The following is a 22,069-nucleotide window of genomic DNA, read 5'->3' on the forward strand; positions in this document are numbered from 1 at the left end:
ACTCCTCCTGTTACTAATGTCCTCATTGCTCTGAAGACAAAAATGCTACCTTCAAAACTCCCTAGGCAAAATACAATTACAGTGTATTTTCATTCTCCTATGGGAACAGTAAAACATGTCTAATTAGTGACATTTGTCCTATTTTTATTCAAATGGCTTTCATTGTGATGTTGTTGTCACTCACTTTCCTTGGTATCCTGTAAACTGGTGGTGCTCCAAACACAATTCCTGGCCATTACCACTTTATATCACACCTGCCCTACATCTAACTGCCAGCTCCTGCATTTCTTTGCCTGAGGGATTCCTCTGGCTTTCATATTCCATTTGGCCCATTGCATGTCAGACTGGAACTTCCAGAGCACTAATTCCCCGCAGAAGCAGCCCTCCAGGACTCACAGGAGGTAGTATATAAAATCCTAGGACATTCTATTTTCCCTTTTCTTTTATTTCTTTCTAGTAGGGCAGATTTTTCTGCATGAGATAAGGTTCCACTCACCCACAGTGGTAGCTGGTTAGATTGTGTACCTCCTTTGGCTCTTTATCCTTCTCTCTCTCACTTTCCCCCACTGGAGTTTAATGGAACCATCTATAAGTTCAGTTACTTTTAACCAAATGGTTGTCTTGGTGAATGTTTCTGGAGAAGTAAAACTCAGACAACCAGGACGTTTTAGACAATGACACTAAGGGAGAAATAGACATTCAATGAACTATAAACCCAAAAGGAAAAATTAAATCTGGAGAACATCACATAGTTCTACTTTGAATTCCATCATGGAATCCCTTGGATAAACCAAGGCTCATTTTGCCCAACATTACAAGATTGGTTTAGTTGCTGAGTGAAGTTTCATCAAGCACTAATACCCTTTCTGTTAATTATGAAATAAAAATATCTCTTAGAATCATGAAGTTATGGGGCTTAGGAAGAAAAAAAAAAAACATTTTCCAAATGGTTTTACCATAGGTAGGCACTGAAAATCATCATGTGGAACATGAATCTCCCAATTTGGTCATAATTGGTGTAATGATTCTATTGCTTTCAAACTTTATATTCCAGGTAAGCTTGCAAATGATCCCTTTAGGTATGCTTATTAAGTAAATAAGCCAGCCAGGGGCCTCACCTTGCTGCCAGACCTACACCGGGGAGCCTTGTGAAACCAAGCAAATGGAGCATTCCTTTATCCATTGCTATTCTGCTCATTCTCATCATCTCTATCAGTGTGATCATAGTTAATAGTTATTGCCGCTAAGAAAGGGACTGCTTTTGAAACTCATCTGCCACTGTTGAATTGAGATAATCATTTTCTGAGAAAGAAGAATTGCACATTATAGCATTAACTGTAATGGCAACTGAATGAGGAATAAAAGACTGGGGAAAGGCAAGGAGAAATGGTGCTCTCCACTTCAATAATTTTGTTTAAAAGGGTTGCATTATTGTCTAATTTATGAATGGCAAGATGTAAAAGTTCTAACATTCTTGATGAAAATGCATCTCTATTCTCTCTGCCTTGGAATTCCTTCAGGTAAATTCTCAAAGGTGCTTTGAATATGTCATTTTCAAGCTCGATCCCTCTGTCCCGTCTCTTCTCTCTTTTCTTTTCAAAGAACAATTGTCCTGTGATGTTTCCTATCCCAGTAAAAAGCACCAGTGGACATCTAATCTCTAATATCACATATTTGATAACCATTTTTTTTTATCTGAAAAAGGCGATCAATCCTTAGACTATTCCCATTATTAACTCCAAAGTATTAACCACACCTATACTTAATTCTATCACTTCCACTGCTATAACCCTTGCTTGCCAGGGCTATTCAATTTACATGAATGTTTGTAAATATCCCTTTCACTGGGTGCAGTGTGGAGAAAGACATTGGAAGAAGGCCAGATTTTTTTCCCCTGATTTTCCTAGAGATAAACTATAACTCTACCTCCATTTTAAATCTTCTAATGGATTTTCAGTGATCTTAGAATAAAGTTTGTGGTACTTAAAATGGCCTATAAATCCAAGTTCAGCTAATTCCTGCCTATGCTAATTGTCTAGCTCCTGTTGCCACATTCTCCACCTGGCACTTCTGTGCTCCAACTACTGTGAAATCTTTTCTGTTCCCATGCAAGGTCATGCACTCACCTTACCCTCAGATGTTCAATGCAACATTATTCACAGTCGCCAAGACATAGAAACAAATTAAGTGTCCATTGGTGGAAGACTGGTTTAAAAAGCTGTGGTGCTTATATACGATAGAATAGTATTCAACTTTTAAAAAAGGATATCTTGCCATTTATGACAACATGGTTGAGCCTAGAGAACATTAAGTCCAATAGGCCAGGCAGAAAAGGAAATATACTGTCTAATCTCACTTATATGTGGAATCTTAAAAAAAATAAAATAAAAATCTTTTAACTACAATGTCCCTTATCTCTCCCCTGATTTCTTATGTTCTAGCTGGTTTCATCTTGTTCCAACTAAACCTATCCATTCTTCATATTTCAATTTGGGAGTCCTTGTGTCAGAAAGGCTTTGCTGACTCATTCCTCTATGTCACATTACTTGGATAAATGCTCAAAAAAAAAAAAAGTGTTTCAGCAGAGTACAAGATACTTAGAAAATAATGATTGTCTCCCCAATTCACTGAGGTGACTGCCTATGGTGTTACTGGGGTTGCACAGGCAAAGCACAGCCTTAGCTCAAAGAGTGGAGAGAGTCATGGGCATTGTCCCTCCCAGATGCCACACATGCAAGTGTGACAGCAAGTTTACAGTGCGTTGGCTTCCCCAGCACAGACACTGGGCATTTGGTTTCTTTTATTCAGTACCAGAAATAATAATTGATCAATATCTTAGTGGTATTTTCATCCTTATCTCAATCTCACTCTAATTCTCAGTTACATACTGCATACTGCATACTTGATATTTGGAAATTTCCCCAATGTTTTTGAATTCTGTAAAATGAGGATAAATATGGTACATGGGATAGTTGTTAAGTGCGAAGGAGTATTTTTTTCATACTCTATAAATTAAGTATTCAATGTTTGCTATGAGTTTTTGGAATGTCACTGAAAATTATAATATAAATTCAAGTGAAAATACCATACTTATATTCTCATCTAGTGCAGGAAACCCACTTACTCTGTGCAAATTTTGGAGGATTGTCATTAACATCAGTAAGGGTTACTGTGAGCGTCGTGGTCCCGGACAGGCCACCAGAGTGTCCACCCATATCTTTGGCTTGGATAACAACCAGGTACTCCTCCTTGGCTTCTCTGTCCATGTTGGGAAGAGCAGTTTTTATAATAGCTGAGGGAGAAAAATGGGGAGAATGACTTTCAGGCAGAGTTCATTCAGCAATGTATGCAACAAACACAAACACACTTGTGCTTATATCATGCACCCACTCAGATATTTTCCATTTCTGTTGACATTTAACTGGTCTCTATCTGTGATAGCAACACTGAGAAAGATTGTAGTCAGAAATATCTCTAGATAACTTGAGAAAGCCCATACAAAGAACTTGTGAAAATATACATTAGAAAGGAAAATGCCTAACAAATGAAATTATAAATCATAACGGAACCTATTTCCACCCAGGAAAACCCTGGAAGTGAAAGAATCCTATAATTTATCATAGACCCCCAATTCCCCTACAAGATGAGTGAATAGACAAATAGCTTAAAGGTTCTATGGTCAAAGATAAATTATTCTGAAGCTACAAATACATTAGAAAGACGAAAGAAATAAAAGCATTACTAGAATCAACTCAGATGCATAAAACACCAATCAGAACTAATCTACTCAAGTTTCTAAATGTTAAGGTACTGTTGAATTACATTTATGTTTTAATGGCTTAGTTGTCTCTTTTACTATGAAGTTAAAATATTGCAAAACATAGGAAGCTGTAGAAAAGAGAAACCGCAAGTAAAACAAAATCACCAAGATATGATAAAATTGTCCATGCTAAATCTTAAAGAGGTTGTTTTTTTTGTTTTTTTTTTTTTTAGGCTTCCCGTGAGTCTGTTTCACTAGTTATTTAATATTCAGGTTAAAGATTTTAAATTTGCTTATATAATCCTGAAGTTATTTCGAATATCTTTATTTAGCTCTCTCCCAACCACTACACCTTTTTTCATTGAAAATATTGCTGACATTCTGTTATGCATAATCACAAAGCCATTAAGTATATACACAACATGAATGTGCATATGTGCATAGAAATATTTAACCTCAAATGTGAGCATGATCAGACATCTCCCTGAAGCTGTTTATTCCTAATGATGGATGTTTTTGAGAAACTTGTTTGCCAGTATATAGTAGTGCACATCAGTACTTCTTAACAGCTGCACAATTTTTCATTATATGAATATGCTACAAGTAACTTAAGCATTTCCCCATTCCCACATTGATGGATATTTCATTTTTCCCATTTTGGAAACCTATAAGATATATTATCATGCTACTATAGTTTTCTATTTTCTACATTCTAACTTAACTTTGGGCCATAAGGTGCCAATCCCTGTTATTAACCGTCCATGATAAAAAATATTATGACTAGCCCAGAATATTTCTATCAAATAAATGTATATTACATCTCTGGCTCAAGTGAAAGAAAGCTATCAAAATTAAAGATAGTCCCTTCCACTTACACTAGTCCCAGGACACCATAAATGTTCAATTCAAATTGAAGATAAGGCACTTTCTTGGCAAATTCTGAAGTTGCAATACTATCTGTGTTTGTGTGTGTGTGTGTGTGTGTGTGTGTGTGTGTGTATGCCCGCGCATGCTTTGGACATGTGTGTGTGTGTGTATGCCCATGCATGCTCTAATGAAATTATTAGTTTGTAAGAGGTTTTCATAGAGATCAAGTCCCTGAATCATCTGAGCAGCAAGCGAGGTGCAAGAATGGTCAGGGAAATCTACTCCCTCCAATCCCTGAGCAGGCTCTAGGAAGAGCTGTGAGTTCTTATTGCTTTATTAGACCTTGGTGCCACTTTTCTATCGGGGTTCACCTTTCAGACAGCACTCCGTTTGGAAACATTTACAGTTATATAATGATACCTTTTAATATAATTATTTGTTTCAGGATTTGATCATATCATAATACAATTAAGAGATGATACCTATATGGTTAAAAACAAAACAAAAATAGTGAAAATAGAAATATAGCAACATATCAGGCTTAGGGGACTGTAAGGTTTTTTTGAATGGAAAATAAACAAGAAAAAAACCCACAATGACAACAAAAACTCATCATTAATATGCTGAGACACCAAGGTAACTATTCTGCTGTGGGTATGTATTTTCTTAACCCAAGTTATACTGATTATGGACTCAATTTTAGTTTTACTCCTTAACATACTTTTCATGAATGGTGATAAAGTTTACATAGTACTATATTCTAAGGTCATCACAAATTGAAGCCATACATTGGACATTGGAACTGGACATGAGACTTATAAAAATTATAGGAAAATCATATAATTGTCCAAGGAAGGTAGCAATATTTTTCAATAAAATTAAGAGGTTCAGGTGCATCCATAAGGCCTCTCAGGTTATTTGTGTAGAAGAATGCCTTCAACTTCTCAGAGTCAGAACAGATTAGGATATATTTTTTCTCATCATTTGCATATATAGATATAGATATATAAACAGATAAACAGATAGATAGATACAAAGGCTAAAAAAACAGTTCATTGGTAATGTTTTTCAGATACCTGGGGTTGAAATAGTTTTGTGGCTCAGTTCAAAAGAGCACACCTCAGTTAGTGTTAATGAATTCTATCAGAATGGGAGTGAGATATTACAGTGGAGGGTCCTGCTTATCAAATAGGAGAAGAAATGCTTCATGAGTCTCTGCCAGGTATAGAATTCCTTTGTGCTCTCCATCCTTGAGATGCACAGTTGCATGCCACCCAAGTTTCATCTGTGTTAACAAATTTGAATCCCCTTATGAAAGTTCCCATATAACTGTTAAGCCATGGTTTCTTATTCTCACACTTAGTAGCTTTGTGACCATGAAAAAGATTTAGGAGACCCATCAGGACTCACTACTGCAGCCTGTCTAATGATGATAATAGCCAGATTTTCATGGTAGGCATTCTAAAATTATGTAAGTAAATTCCATCAAAGTTCTTGACAGATAGTAGTAACCTAAACATGGTGTTTCCTTCCCCCTTTTCTGGGTCCTATCAGAATTATTAATATTTATCTAGACAATATTTGCTGTATACTCCAGTTTTTCTTCCATATCCACAATCCTTCCTCTCTACTTACTCATCATGAAAGGGTAAGCTTAAAAAATTGCTTCAAGGAAATCTCCTACTTTCTAAATCTCTTTGGGATTACAACAGTCCTAGAATATCCTAGGAGACTAAGACTGAAGGAGGGAAAAGTTCCAGACCTTTCTAAAACATTTCTCCCATGCTTGGTAACTCTAGACATTATTTGACTATATTGTTATAGGTTTCTCATTTTCTTGCTCCTTACTTTCTAAGAATGATGATGTTGCCTCTGTTGTAGGCTTTGGGACGCGTCTTTGACAATCTTTACTAACCAGGTCATGCCTTTGTCATTAGTCCTTTGTTAAATTCTCTTTAATCAAGCCATTTCAAGAAGGGCCTTAAAAGACATGTTTAGGACACTGGTGCTTTATTCAAATATCAAGCATATTGACAACATGGCGGCCCTCAGTACAAAATCCTTTGATGTCACAATGTCTCCTGGTGCAGAGGCTAGCTCTTGAGGAGCAGGGCTGGTATGTGTTTCCTTACTGGTACAGTGGGAATAATGCTTACTAAGTTAAATGAGTTGCTCATGATGACCCAGCTAGGATGCTGTACATCTAGGATTCTTCATAGCTCTTCCTTGCTACAACATTGGAGTAGGTTTCTGATAGCAAAGGTAAGCAGGGAGTTTCTGTGGGCATTCTTTAGCACATGCAGCACACTTAATTGGCCTCAGTTAAAACCATGTAATGAACAGCATGAGCCCACTGTCTCTGGCCTCAACCCTACAACTAGCAGTAACTCATTACAAAATCTAAGACAGAATTTCTATAACTTTTCTTTGTTTTTCAGCTACCTTGACTATGAAGGCAGGATAGGAAAAAACACAAGTGCACTTGATCTTTCTTTGTGTGTGTGTGTGTGTATGTGTGTGTGTGTGTGTGTGTGTGTGTGTGTGTGTGTTGGGTCTTAACTACACACATTCATTGACATTTTTAGTCCTATTCAAAAGGCAGATCATTTCACCTTCAAGATATTACAAAACATTGATAACCTCATAAAACAGAAGATTAAATTTGCATTAAAACTCTATTTCTTCTCCTCTGCTTTGGTTCCCATGTTAGTAGCTTTAAGCTGTTTATGGACAAGAGGGAGAACTTCCCTGTTGTTAAAATTATTGTTGATATTTAAACTGCCTAATACAGAGCAGAAAATATGGTAATTAGGACACACTGTGTTTCCTCTTGGATTTGAGAAGTCCAAAATTTTGACCTATGAATACTAAAAAGTGACTTAAATCTTCAATTAAAGGGCATTTCTTATCCATTTCTGACTTTGATTTTAAACAGGCAGATAGGAGATTCCTATTGCTTCTTTGCCAAATAAACAATTTAAAAACATTCTAGTTTTAATAAATTTCCATTGCCCAAGACTGGAAAACATTCCTCTTTTTCATAGTGATGGGCAAGCAGCAGTAGAGTTCATGGCCCTCTGCACGCTGACAGTAACACACTTTCAATGCCAGGCAACATGTTCATGAGCTTACGTGTGGTATGTCCATTATATCAATATGACAATAAAGTAGGGCTTTCAGCTTTTTAACCAGCTTATGATGAATGTTCCTCCTCCCCTGGGACAATCAACAAAATTCCCTGATGTACATATTTGATAAGTAACCTAAATAATGTGATAAATAACATGGCAGCCCTCAGTACAAAATACTTTGATGTCACAATGTCACAATAACCTCATATCATAATATACAAAATCAACTTAGATCTTCTTTTAAGCCATGGAAATTCAAGTACAACTTTGAGTTGATACAATAAATTGCATCTTATTATACCTTCCTTTTTTAATTTTTATAAATTTCCAATTCAGCATTGGTTCTAGGGTTGAGATTTAGACTTTCTCATAACTATACAGCATTGGGGCTAAGTCACAGAACATCCCTGGGACACGCTTTTTTCTTGAAAATTAAGGACCCAAACATTTTGCAATTTTGAAAAGGGTGAACCACAACTGGTATTAGGAGGATCTGAGTTGGCCTTGCTAGATTCTTTGCAGTATTAACTGCATAGTAAATTTGAAAGAGGGAACAAAATACCTATACTTCAGAGAGTTTCCTTGGGATGCCATCTGGAAAAATCTAATCTAATCTAACAGTTAATGAGAATTCTTCATTTTCACATAAATATAATGCAACAAAGATTTGATCCTGGCTCTGGGGAGTAGAGGTAGAAAGGTAAGGACTTGGAGGAAGGAGGATTACAAAGTAAAAGATCTTGCTCTGAAGCCTTCATTTACTACCTTGCTGTGAATAGATCAGTGTGCTCCATTCTCCAGTATTTAAAAGACAGAAGTTTATCTTCCCTTTATTCAGCCCATTGGAGAATTCCCTGGTGCAAAAGTTTAAGAATATAAACCCTAGACTGGACTAAGTTCTTCCTGATGCTGAACAGCTCTTCCTTGTTCTCATCATCCAGGGAACACTTTTGATTAGAATACAGTTTCAGTCATCTCGAAAATTTAAAACTTTTATGTTTTTCCCCCCTTCTCATTGTCTTTGGTGCTATCATTTGAGAAGCATTTTGTATCCGTCACGAAGACTTCTTTTTATAATTTCTGTGATATCACCAGATTGAGAGGCTTCACGAGAAAGGCAAGGAGATGCTGATTAACTCTTTTGTCATTTTGAAGGCTGATTACTGTAATTCACTCGTCGCGGGTCTCCCAGATTGTGCTGTTCAAAATTGCAGTTGATATAAAATGCTGTGCTAGACTCCTCTTTTGAATAAGTCTTGTTGAGCACATTATCCCAGTTATGAAACCACTAGCTTTGTTATCCCCAGAAACCCTTGCTAATTCAGTGTGCAATTGTTATCTTACTATCTGTGATAAAAGGGTCTTTCACTTATGAGGTTAAGTGATTAGGAATTCACAAAAGATGAGTTCTTTGGGAGTTCCTATACTGCACCCATACTTTCTGCTGGCTCTGTGATGTGTTCCACATGCTACCGGTTAGGAAGTGTAAAAGACACTCAACCAGAGATTCATCAGCACGTGCCCACCATCCCACTCAAAAGCTTCACAGAAATGGCAAACCTGCACAGGTGTGTCACGCAGGAAGAAAGTGCATGCTTAGACAAACACATCATAAAACGAATCAACCTCCACATTGCTAAAAACTGCATCCACCTTTCTTTGTGACTACTAGCTTATAAATTAGACAGGTAGACCAGGGAGATAAATGATAGATAGATAGATAGATAGATAGATAGATAGATAGATAGATAGATAATTACATAAAGATAAAATGCCCTATTTTTGGAGAAACTATGTCTTATTTAGATGTCCCTGTGTGTTCCCTTGTTTTGCCTCTGTGGATGCAACCAACTCTGTATCAAAAATATTTTAAGAAATAATTGAGTCTCTAATGAACATGTAGATATTTTTTTTCTTGTCAATGTTCCCTAAACAATACAGTATGAGAAATATTTGCATACCATTTGCATTATGTTGGGATTTATAAATAATCTAGAGTTGATTTAATGTATATGAGAACATGTGCATAGGTTATATGCAAAGGCCATGCCATTCTATATAAGGGACTTGAGCATGTGTAGATTTTGGGATCTGTGAGGAGTTTGAGAACCAATCTTCTATGGAATACTGAGAAATACTTTACATACCTGGTGTCTATGTAAATTATAACATTATTAGGAATACAATTGCTAAAATGAATCAGGAACCAAAAGCTCATTTATATATTTTGACTAAATATTTTTAAAACTAAGAACTTACTCTAAGGTAATTATGTATTTTTTCTTTCTCCTGGGTCTTCAAATTTTAGATTTAATTATTACTACCTTTTTCTGTGCTAGAGATTGAACCCAGGACATTGGATATGGTAGGTTAGCACTCTACCATGGAGTCACATTTCCAGCCCTTTTTATTTTATTTTTGACAAGGTCTTGCTCATTTGCTGAGGCTGGCTTTGAACTTGCAATCCTCCTGCCTCACCTTTCTGAGTCACAGGGATCCTAGGCCTGTGCCACCATGCCCAGCTGAAGTTTTAGATTCCGATGTTTATTTTTTCATCTGTTATCATTTTTAAGTTATTATATTAAAAATATAATTTAAATATGAATAAAGAAGTATGATATTAGTGGTTAAGTTTAGAGAGATCAAAGGTATGCAGTATTAAGCAAGCATTAAAAACTATGTTATAAAGATTCTTTAGCTACATAAAAATTCTTTAGTTCACATTATAATAGTTTTTGAATTATCTTTAGAGATAATCTATGTCATGTTGATTCTGTTGTGTGCATGTAAATTTTGAAAGGAAATAAACACAAATGTAGCTTGATATATTTTTGAGGAGGCACTGGAGTTCTCCTGCCCCCACATTTCCTAATGCTGTCTTAGGGGAAGCACAAATCTGTATGTGTTAGAGAAGAGATTCTGGAATTAGAGGAGAAGTTATTTTAGTATGAGTATTATCAATCATGTGATCATGGGCATGTCACCAAACTCTATAGGCTCACCAATCTCATATATAAAATTTTATAAATTGCCAAAAAGAGTCTAAGGTAGGTGTTATAAAATGATAAAAAGCAAAATGTTTTACTTTATACATTATGTACATACTATGCATACATATAAATGTATGTAAATATATACACTTTAATTTGTGCTTATAATTATATGCATAAGCATACACATAGGTGTGAATTCACACATAGTTTTGTTCTTTCATTTCTTAATTGGTGCATTATAGTTCATGTTAAAGTGGGATTCATTGTGATGTGTTCATACATGCACATGACAAAGTTTGGTTAACTTCATTTCCATTTCTCATCTCTCCCCGTTCCCCCTATTTCCCTTACCTCTACTACATTGTTCTCCCTTCTGTTTCTATGGGATTCCTTCAACCACCTTTTAAAATGTCTTTTGTTTCCCTGGAGCTTCTGAATATTAGAGAGAATATTTAATATTTGATGGGTTCTATGGTTGGCTTGTTTTACTCAGCATGATATTTTCTATTTTTGTCAATTTAACTGAAAAATGACATAATTTCATTCTTTTTGACCAAGTAAAACCCCACTGTGTGTGTGTGTGTGTGTGTGTGTGTTTGACATATTCTTTACCCAGTTGTTTATAGAGGGACAACAAGACTGATTCCACAACTTGGGTATTTGAATTGTGCTGCTAGAAACTCTGATATGTATTTATAAATAGAGTATGCTGACTTCAGTTCTTGTAGATAAATACCTAGGAGTGGGATAGGTAGGTCATATAGTAGTTCCAGTCTACTATTTTAAGGAATCTCCATACTGCTTTCCAAAGAGGATACGCTAATTTGAAGTTCTGCCAACAACAGATGAGTATACCTTTGCTCCACGTCCAAGCCAGCATTTATTATTATTTATTCTTGATGATTGTCATTCTAACTGAAGCAAGATGAAATCTCAGTCTAGTTTGATTTGCATTTCCCTGACTGCTAAGGATGCTGGATATTTTTTTTTTCATGCATTTGTTGGTCATTTGCATTTTTCTGTTTAGTTCATTTGTCCATCTATTCAGTGGTTTTATATAGACATTTTTATGGTGTTAAGTTTTTTGAGTTTTATATGTTCTGGATATTAATCTGTTGGAAGAAGAGCTGACAAGGATTTTCTCCCATTCTTAGGCTCTCATCATGTTTGTAATTATTTCCTTTGCTGTGCAGAAGCTTTTTAATTTGATGACATCCCACTTATTGATTCTTGGTTTTATTTTTTGAGCTTTAGGTGTCTCATTAAGGAAGTCAGTTCCTGAGCCAATATGTTAAAGTGTTGACACTGTGGTTTCTTCAAGCAGTTGCAGTGTTTCTGATCTAATTCCTAGGTCTTTGATCCTCTCTGAGTTGATTTGTGCCAGGTGAGAGATAGGGATCTAGTTTAATTTTTTATACATAGGGATGTCCAGTTTTCACAACACCAATTGTTAAAAATGCTATCTTTTCTCCAATGTATGTTTCTGGTAGCTTTGCCAAAGATCAGGTGATTGTCTCTGTGTGGATTCATCTCTATGTCTTCTATTCTATTACATTGATTTTTATGTCTGTTTTGATGCTATTACCATGCTGTTTTTGTTACTATTGCTCTGTCATATCATTTGAGATTGAATATTGTGATACCAGTAGCATTGTTCTCATTGCTCAGCATTTCTTTTACTATTCTGGGTCATTTATTCTTCCATATAAATGTTAATTTTTTTTTCTAGCTCTATGAAGAATGTCATTGATATTTTTATGGGGATCCCAGTGAATATTTTTATTGTTTTTGGTAATATGGCCACTTTGACATTATTAATACTGTTTACTTAGGATTATGCAGAGATACATATGTGCATAAGTACACATATGTGCAACTTCACAAGCTTTTGTACTTAAATTTTGTAAATATACACACATCATACATATAAAAAGTAAAATTCAGGTATTTTTTCTAAGTGTATGCTCTTTTAAAAATTGAAATCAAATATATTATAAGAGATGAATATGCCTTGCCAACTCCAAAAAGGTAATACCTCTAGTGGTTATCAGGGAACAAATAGGTATGTCTTCTGCTTTGAATATCTATATGATTTATTCCAAACATCTTTTACTGCCTCTCTCTGCACAGCACATGCCTTCAGTTCTCCAAGAACTGTCCTTTCTTTCAACTTTCCACGTTCTTTGGTGCCTCTACAATTTTATGTGGTAATGCAGCCTACATCACTCTTTCTGTGTACCTGTATTTTCCTCCTAAAACTTCACTTTTCCTATCTGACCAGCTCTGATATTCAGCCAGGAAGTCTTGCCACAGAGAGCAAGTCATCCTCTTCATTTTGATCTATACATCTTTTCTAAGAACCTCCTTAAAGCATTTCATTTTATGTTTCTTCTCTTTTTCACCAACTCTCCTACTATTTCAACCACAGCTGATAGTAAATTGTTGTTTACAGAAATAACATCTTATTCACCCTTGTATGCTCAGGCTCTAACAAAATCTCTGACACACACTACATGTTTTAGCTGGGTTTTTCTTTTTCTTTTTCTTTTTTTTTTTTTTATCACTGCAACCAAAAGACCTGACAAGAACAATGTAGACAAGAAAAAGTTTATTTGGCTCATGGTCAGTCCATGGTCAGCCCGCTACATTGCTCTTGGCCCAGAGTGAGGCAGAACAACATGGCAGAAATGTGGGAGAGGAATGGCGCTCAAAATATGTCAACAGGAAGCAGAGAAAGCTGTGCTCAGAGGGACAAAGTATGAGCCTCAAAGGCACACCTTCAGTGACTGACTGACTGCCTCTAGGCACATCCAACCTGTGTACAGTTGCCACCCAGTTAATCCATTTTAGTGGACCAGCACAAAGATTAGGTTAATTTTCTAATAATCTAATCATTTCACCTCTGAACATTTTTCCATTGTCTCACACATGAGTTTTATGGGGATACCTCATATCTAAATCATCACAGCAATTATCCTACAGTATGTAGGAAGAATGAAAATAATACAAACAGAAGAGAGAAAGTAGGAAGGAATAAAAAAGAAAGAAGACAAAGCAGGTAAAAAAAATGGTGTTTGAAGCATTTTGAGCTGCTTTGAGGACTCAATTTTTAAGTATGAAAGAATTTGATAAATATTAATATTTTTTTTCTTTCTCTGAGAGCCAGAGATACTTAGATAGTATTACAAGGTCACAGAGTCACACAATGGAAGAGGGGATATCATGATTTGACCCCCAAGTCTACTGCCCTCAAGGATGTAGGGTTGTTACATTCCATAACAACCTGAGAGTCACATCCTAAGGTTATAAGTTGGCTAGAGAAAACACAGTGCAACACTCCAGTGAATGCCAGGGAGGAAGAGTGTGTTTTGTAGACTAACCCACGGGTTCTGTTGTTTCTCTAGATATTTTACCCATTTCATAATTTACAGGTGAGTTATTAATTAAATATGTCAGTATAAATTCAAGGTGCAGGACTCTAATATTTCACATATCCTCAGGAGTCCTTGAAAAAGGGGTAGCACTGATGGGCTATGCATCCTAGCAATATTTCATGTACTTCATTACTTGTGGATGAATTCTTGAAAAATCAATTACCTTGATATATATGCTTCACCGATGAATGATGCTCTATTCTTGTTATATTTGAAGTTCCACGGTTATTTATTTCTCTAGGTAAACATACAGTTATGACATCCAAATCCCTCTACACTGGGTGATAGGAAAGCTTAAGTCCTTTTCCAGAGTTTGAAAATGTATTATCACATTGAGATTAAGGTTTGGAACATGGTCTCACAGAGAAAAGGGTCTTGGAGAAAGTGCCATAGACTGTGGCAGAAGGAGGATTCAAATCTGTCTCTAAAATTGTGCTTATGAAATATTAACAAAATAATATACACTTTTGCTAAAAAAATATCCACAGAATGCTTAGTAAGTTGCTTGTCCAACAATCTCCTTCTATGCTATCACAGCATCTTGATGAGTCTGATAGATGACTTTTTTCATATAGGTTTTGTCCATTAACCTCTATGTGGCCTGCATCATTGGTATTTGAACATTTTTCTGCTAGAGGATAGCAAACTTGAAAGATTTAAATCAGACCACCGAGGATCATTCAAAGTGTAAAAATTGCTTCCTTACACATAGATTTTCTACTTCATAAAGAGGTATGTCCTTATACTAAAAGAAAAAAAAATGTTCTTAATTATCACACTGTGTAGATCACAGACATGTCTGTATCCAAATCCATATGGAATAACATATGAAATCTTGCAAATGAATTAACAATCATTCTCCATCTCTTTACTTTTACATACAAAGTACATGATGGCTTTAGCATATGGCTTTTTCCTATCGTAGCTCTTGGATTCCCCTGTTTGATAATTCTGCACAGTAGCCAGTGTTTCCAGTATCAACACATGGCTAGCCAATAACTGATGCAACTTAAATTGCCAATTTTGAGTTACATTGAAATACTTGTAATTATTCCTATTTAGAATTAAGGTGAAATTTCTTTTCCCCTAAATGAAAACACTCCCAGGGACTCCTCAATCAAGTAGAATTATTTTTGCAAAGAACATGATGGCACTATTCTTTCCTGAAGCCATAATTCCAATAACTAATTATACGTGTAAGAATGGATGGTTCAAAAAAGCAGAGTGAAAGTTGCTATGAAATTGGATGCTTTCTCTTAGCAATTCACAGCATAAGCATATAAGAACAGGAGGGTTGTCGATGAGATAAAGTGTGTGCTCTGGATTCGCCTGCTAAGAAATGGAGCCAGAATTGAAAACTGACTCTAAATAAAGTTTGGTGGTTATTTTCAACTCTTAAAATTTTGTTTCATCTATAAATTGTAAATAGAAACACCCACCTGAGATTACATGAAATAGTCCCTTACATATGCTATTTACACTAACAGACTATAAAACATACTCAAAACAAATTTTCAAATCGGTTTTGTCTCCAGTCACTAAAATGGTCCTCATATTTCTCATGCTTCAGAGGAACTTGCAGGCCCTAGATATCAATCAGACAGGCCATGTTATATTAATCATAGCCTGCCAATACACATAAGTAGGACATGGCTTTTAAGAGCCCGGATTTCATACCACACATTGGATTTGATTTCTTGCTTTTTCACTTCCAGGTGCTATTAAGTCACATGGGAAATTTTCTTAACATCTCTGAGGGCCTGATTTCTCTTCTGTTACATGAAGACAGTTTTTTAAGATGATCATTAACAAAGGTTATGAGTGTGAAATATCTAATAATTTAAATAACAGTAATTAGCCTATCAGTATTGTGACAATGACAAGACTCCTAAGGCCACATGTAGTAGATAAGGCTGTAGCAATGTCGGCTAAGGATTGCTTCCACTGCCTTAAAACAGGGCAGAGGGCACAATTACTTCAATTACTTCCTGGAAGGCAGAGTCTTCCTTTCATTGTGGCAGCTGCCACAATAGGCACCAGGTATGCAGATGATTCACCAAGTTCTCTTTGGTAAGAATCAGGAACCAGACTGAGCTAATGAGAAATGTACTGTGGCTACCTACTACTCTGCTGTTTCTACTGGCTTTTCCCTTGTCAGCCAAAGAGGTTTATAAAACATTGATACACACAAAAGTGAAAGGTGTTCAGGTACTGAGAGGAGTCGCATGCAAGAGCCACTTCAAATTTTAACAACTTGATTCTTTTACAGTAATTCAAGGAATCTGTATATTCATGACTAACCCAGGATAATCTCCTCACACCCCTTTTGTTCCCTATGGTCCAATTTCCTCCTCCACCCTTTTGTTCCATTCTACAAATTCTGTTTTTAAAATCCTCCTACATTCTTCTTTGGGGTGCAGGATCTCTTTCTTTTCAGCAATGTGACTTCCCTCCTTTCCTTCACATTATCTCTCAAAATAGAATTTGCCTCCTCCTCCTCCTCCTCCTCCTCCTCCTCCTCCTCCTCCTCCTCCTCCTCCTCCTCCTCCTCCTCCTCCCATCAAATCTCCTCTCAGACAGTGCTGCTACTTGAGTCCCACTTCATCAGACTGGTGTCTGCAAGACATGTCACCGGCTTATTGGCACAGCTCTCTTATTTTTAATCACCATTCCCACATTCCCAGTTATTGTACTTTTTTCCTTTTCTGAAAAATTATTTGTACTCATGTTCTCCATACCTTTATGTCTCTCCATAACCCTCCAGAACTAAGAGGGTCCATGGCACAAAAATTTAAAGAAAAGAAAAGAAAACATCTGAATTCTGTTTTATACATTAAAAAAGGGAAGAATCTGTATGGAAATCATGGACAATGTCTGAGTCTGACATTCCACAAGTATTTATTAAACACCTATGAAGCCAGGCCCCATCCTTATGGATTATCTGGACTGCAACCTTGACATTTTTAGAATAGAGTGCGAGTTACCCAGTAGAAAAACTTTGAGATGATACATGGAGTCTACAAGAGTCAGTAATTATCAGTGATGCTCGTGTACATAAAGCACATTTTTATTATGATTAGCCCAGACCTTTTGTGGATGTTGTGATCCAAGTTATGATTATGCCCTGTGACAGAGAGGCAAGCTTAGGGGGATGGATCTCTGTGTTCCTTCAGGACTGAAATAATTAGGCTAGTATAAACAAGAGAGGCCCAGTCTGACCTCCCTAGAAGGCAAGCCAGAGGCAAAAACAGTTAGAATGGAAAGTGAAGGAGATGTTCTAGTTAATAGAGTTGCCATACAGAGCCTTAGGAAGAGCAGGTTTTTATAGATAACATTGTTCCCCTTATGACAGTTATCAAACTTCCTCAGAGCATGGCTTCTTCAAATGCATTGGATGTCTTATGCTTTTTGTTCTTTGTATTAAATTTTAAATACTATAATAAATATGTACATTTTAACTTTGTCTCTGGATTTTTAAAATATATATGATTTTTCCCTTGCTTTTGGCATCCTGATTTTTATCAGCCTTTTCTCACTCTCCATTCCCTCCTTTTTTTGGTATTGTGCTTACACTCCTTTGAATGCCTTTGTCACAACAAATCTAAATGAAGACATGTGTTTTGGGAATACATATTTGGTATGTGAACATATGAGCGAATGGAGTTCAGTCAGACTCTAAATGTCTGTGTCCTTCAACTCAATTCAGCAGATATTCACTACCTACCTCCTACTTGTGGTGTATAGGGCATGGCTAGGGACTCTGATACCCACAGCACTGATATCCACAGTAGGTGAGAGACAGGTTCCTTCCTACTCTGAGCTGTGTACCATAATGACAAAGTCTCAGGTTTATATATTTAGACTTATTGATTTTGTCCTCAGAATATAAAGACTGTGCCAGGTGCAGTGGCAGACACCTGTATTCCTAGAGGCTTGGGAGGCTGAGGTAAGAGGATTGTGAATTCAAAGCCAGCCTCAGTAACTTAGCAAGGCCCTAAGCAATTCATCGAGACCCTGTCTCTAAATAAAATACAAAATGGGTTGGGGATGTGGCTCAGTGTTGAAGCACCCCTTGATTCAATCCCTCATACCGCCCCCCCCAAAAAAAAGAAGATAAAGAATGCAAACCACTGATGATTTCTGAGAAATTTTCAGTCACCACTTGGCTCATGATCTTTTATATAATGTAATGCCAAATAAAATACCATCAAAGACTTAACATCCATATGTGCAGATGAGTGTAAAACATATGAGGAAAGTCATGTGATGCAGAGAAAGCAAGCATGGATTGAGATCAAGGCATAAATGTGTCTCCAAATGACATTTCTGCTTTGGGTGATGTTACATAAATCACTTAACCTGCTATCAGGATTTCACTAACTTGTTACATGAAGAACACTTACATTTTTGTCTTTAAGATCATTAAGGGATTGAATCAGGGAAATGGGTATGAGGTTGCCTGAAATATATATATTTCCTACGTCTTTGAGGTACAACATAACAAATTACTCAGTCACACTGCTGGTAAGTGATATTGGAATCCAGAGTTTTCCAACTCCAAATCCAAGAGCACTGTCACTGAGCAATAGTGCTTCCTTATCCATCCTTACTTAAAATGTGCATTTCCTGAGAGCTCACAGAGCACATCAAAATACATTGTGCCATAGATAGAGGCCAATTGCACTGATGATTACCAAGATCTTTAACTGGTTTTATTTTTCTTTCTCTTTTGCTAGAAATTATTGCCAAATGTTGCCCCAAAGGATCCCAAAACAAGGGGAAGCCATTGATTGGTTCTGAACCTATCAATCATTCTTCCCATAGCTGCTGGTTTGATCATTTGATGTTCTCAAAGTGTGAAATTAGTCTTGTTATTGTTTTATATATTTAGAGGAAAATAAAATTCCATAAGCCTCCTGGTCTTTATGTATGCAAATGATATGACAAAGACATTCTAGGGGTTCATTTCTAGTACAGGTGAGCTTTAATATCCAAAGAAAAACTATGGAAGAGAATCAGGAAACTGATAAATAAATCAACCTTTGTTTTTTCCTTTGTGATTTTTTCATACTGTGCTAACCCTGTCAGAAGACTCCAAACTTAGCTCTAATTTTTTAGACACCCACAGCAGGGCAAGAGAAGTGAAGTTACCTTCCACCCCCTTAGTTCTTCATCATTGTATAAGGTTGGATAATGTCATTCAAAGTGATGGTCTTTGAGAGTGTATCTCCAAGGAGATAAGTTCTGCACTAAGGGTTCAAGGTGCAAAGATAAATAGGGCACAGGTCTCTGGTCCAAACAATGAAGAAAACACCCCAATACAAATTCAACAGCTGCTAAGAAGCAAATTAATGCTTTCCTATTTGGAACATAGCTATCATGTTGTGCATCACTCTCTTATAACATCCATCAGGCCAAATTTTCTTTCTTCAGATTCTTTTGGGTGTATGTTTGAATCTACTTTGACTTCTCCACTCTGTTGAAATTTGGTCTCTGAGGCATTAAACATACTTTTTACTGTAAAATTACCTTGCTCAAAACCTTCCCACTCCAAAATATATGACTAACACCTTGCTTGCTTTCCTGAGCACTTTGATAAATACCACCCTACCAAATATAAGGTATTTCCATCATTCCATGTCATAAAAGGGTAGTCCTAAAGTAAGAATCTCAGCACCTAAAGTACCCCAGATGCACATCATAGACAGTGTGACCATGAGCAAGTTACTTTATCTCTCTAATCCTCTCTTCATTTGTACAACCAGCACTATAATATTTTTCCTCCAGTGTCAAATTACTAGTGAGGCTTCCCTGAACAGCCTTTGCAAAATAACAACCACTCTCTGTTGACACTTCTATTCTCTCTCACCCAACCATCAAAGCCTCTGCCTATATGCATTCCACTAGGAGCAAAGACACAAAAAAACAAATTGACTTTTCTTCTGCATTGAAGTTGACTCAGCCCCTAGAACAGTACTTTGTAAGGAATAGTCTCTCAGTGAATATTAATATGTTCAGTGACTCAAAGCTTTAATAAATATATTTTTCTTCTATGAACTTACAAGAAATTAGTATGGTTTGGCTGTTTGTCCCTTTCAAAACTTGTGTTGAAATTTAATTGCCACCACAACATTATTAAGAGGGCAACTTTTAAGAGATGATTTGGCTATAAGAACTTTGTCCCCATGAATGGATTAATGCTGTTAATGCAGGAGTAGGTTTCTTTTAAAGTGACAAATTCAACCCCTCATTTGTCTCTTGCTTTTGTCCGTCTTTGCCCTTCTGGTAATGGTGCCTTAATGTGCAGTGTTAAGAACCTTCACTGATGCCAGTGCCTTGATCTTGGACTTCCCAGCCTCTTGAACTGTGAGAAAATAAATTTCTGTTCATTATAAATTAGCTAGTCTGCAGTATTCTGTTACAGCAGCACAAAATGAATTCAGGCAGAAACTCCATATAAACACTCACAAGTAATGCTATCTGCAGATGTCTTCCAAAGATGCATGAAGGATTAGAGCTGACTTTTTGTACCTCTTCACCTTTGAGATGGAAAACTCTGGCCCCAGAATGCTCAAGAGTCCAACCCGGCACTGCCCTACTTAACAGGGAGCTATGTGGTGTCATTAATTTAAGCCTGTGAAACATTCTGAATACCTTAGGATCAAATTACTGTTGTGCTTATTCTTACTCTTATATAAATATTTGCACATGTGAAAATTCAGCACCTTGACATTTATTGAAATGGTTGCATTGAAAAATGAGGCAAATTGACTCAGAGATAGGTGTTGGCAGTCAGTGTGGGAAAGACAGCTCTTTGTCAACGCGACAACCACACTGGTGCAGCAAATATGCAGAAACAGGACCTACCGGGGTGGGCAGGGTGGGGTGTGGCTCATAAATGCCACTTCCTGCTCTGCTTCTCCTGTGTCCGAACACCAGATATAAGGCCTTTGGTCCTGTACTCAAGGGATGCTCCATCAACAAAATAAGGGTGGTTTTATTTTGTGTATTAAACAAGATCAAAACTCGCTTTCCATCCAAATTATTTTCAAACCAGTGGTCTATGTTATCAATAATTTTCAGTTCCAATGTGGCCCAGGGTTGGGGATATGGCTAAGTGGTATAGCAATTGCCTAGCATGCATGAGGCCCTGGTTCCATCCCCAGCGCATGAGGGCTCACACACACACACACACACTGTCCCATTTTTTTAAAATGTATTTTTCCCCCAAGTCTACTTTTAAGCACTATAGAAGGTGATGTTATACAGGAATAGATTTTCTATGGTGATACTAATATTTAATTATTGCAATTTTATATAATTGGTGGATGGACAATAGAATCTGGTAGGGGGGTAGATCTTTTCCTTCTAACTATGAAAGACAACTCCAGAAATACATAGTGAAAAGGGGCATAAAATCAGTACTACATTTATAAACATTTCCTCTATACCTATTTACCATTTTTGTGCAGTAACTCCACAAGAGAAAGATTTTTAAATGTATGACTTTCTAAAGTTAGTAAAATATGTTGTTAAGAATGCTACCTTGATAGTGCATCAGAACTAAACTCTAATGTTTCGATTGATATCTTAGAGAGAGGACAAAGTTAATCCTGTGAGAACTTTATGGGACTGCTTCTTTCCTTGACCTCATTTGCAAAGAAGGGACTGAGGACCAGCAAGAATCCTTCCCAGCCCTTTTAGTTACTAAATGTTTTAGAACTTTACTGTCCAAGGCCTGGCACACAGTGTCTTCTATTATTCCTATCTTTGTGCAGGGTCGCTAATTTGTACTCCAATGAGTAAGGAAAAAATTAAAAGAAAAAAAGAACTGAAATTTTTGTTGTTCCATCATGCAAATATAATGCTTTTAAAAATCAGTTT

At 36.5% G+C, this 22,069-nt stretch overlaps 1 protein-coding gene across 2 annotated transcripts in view; it reads right to left on the minus strand.

Moving 5' to 3' along the window:
* The window catches only part of Cdh8 (cadherin 8), a 345,035-nt gene that overhangs the window by 168,041 nt on the left and 154,925 nt on the right, over window positions 1–22,069 (minus strand). For both annotated transcript variants that reach the window (XM_027939092.2, XM_071604093.1), the window contains exon 4: window positions 3,125–3,292. In XM_027939092.2, coding sequence (XP_027794893.1) covers window positions 3,125–3,292 — 168 coding nt within the window. The remainder of the gene's footprint in view (window positions 1–3,124; window positions 3,293–22,069) is intronic.

This window comes from Marmota flaviventris, chromosome 18 (genome assembly GCF_047511675.1).
Source record: "Marmota flaviventris isolate mMarFla1 chromosome 18, mMarFla1.hap1, whole genome shotgun sequence".
NCBI lineage: Eukaryota > Metazoa > Chordata > Mammalia > Rodentia > Sciuridae > Marmota > Marmota flaviventris.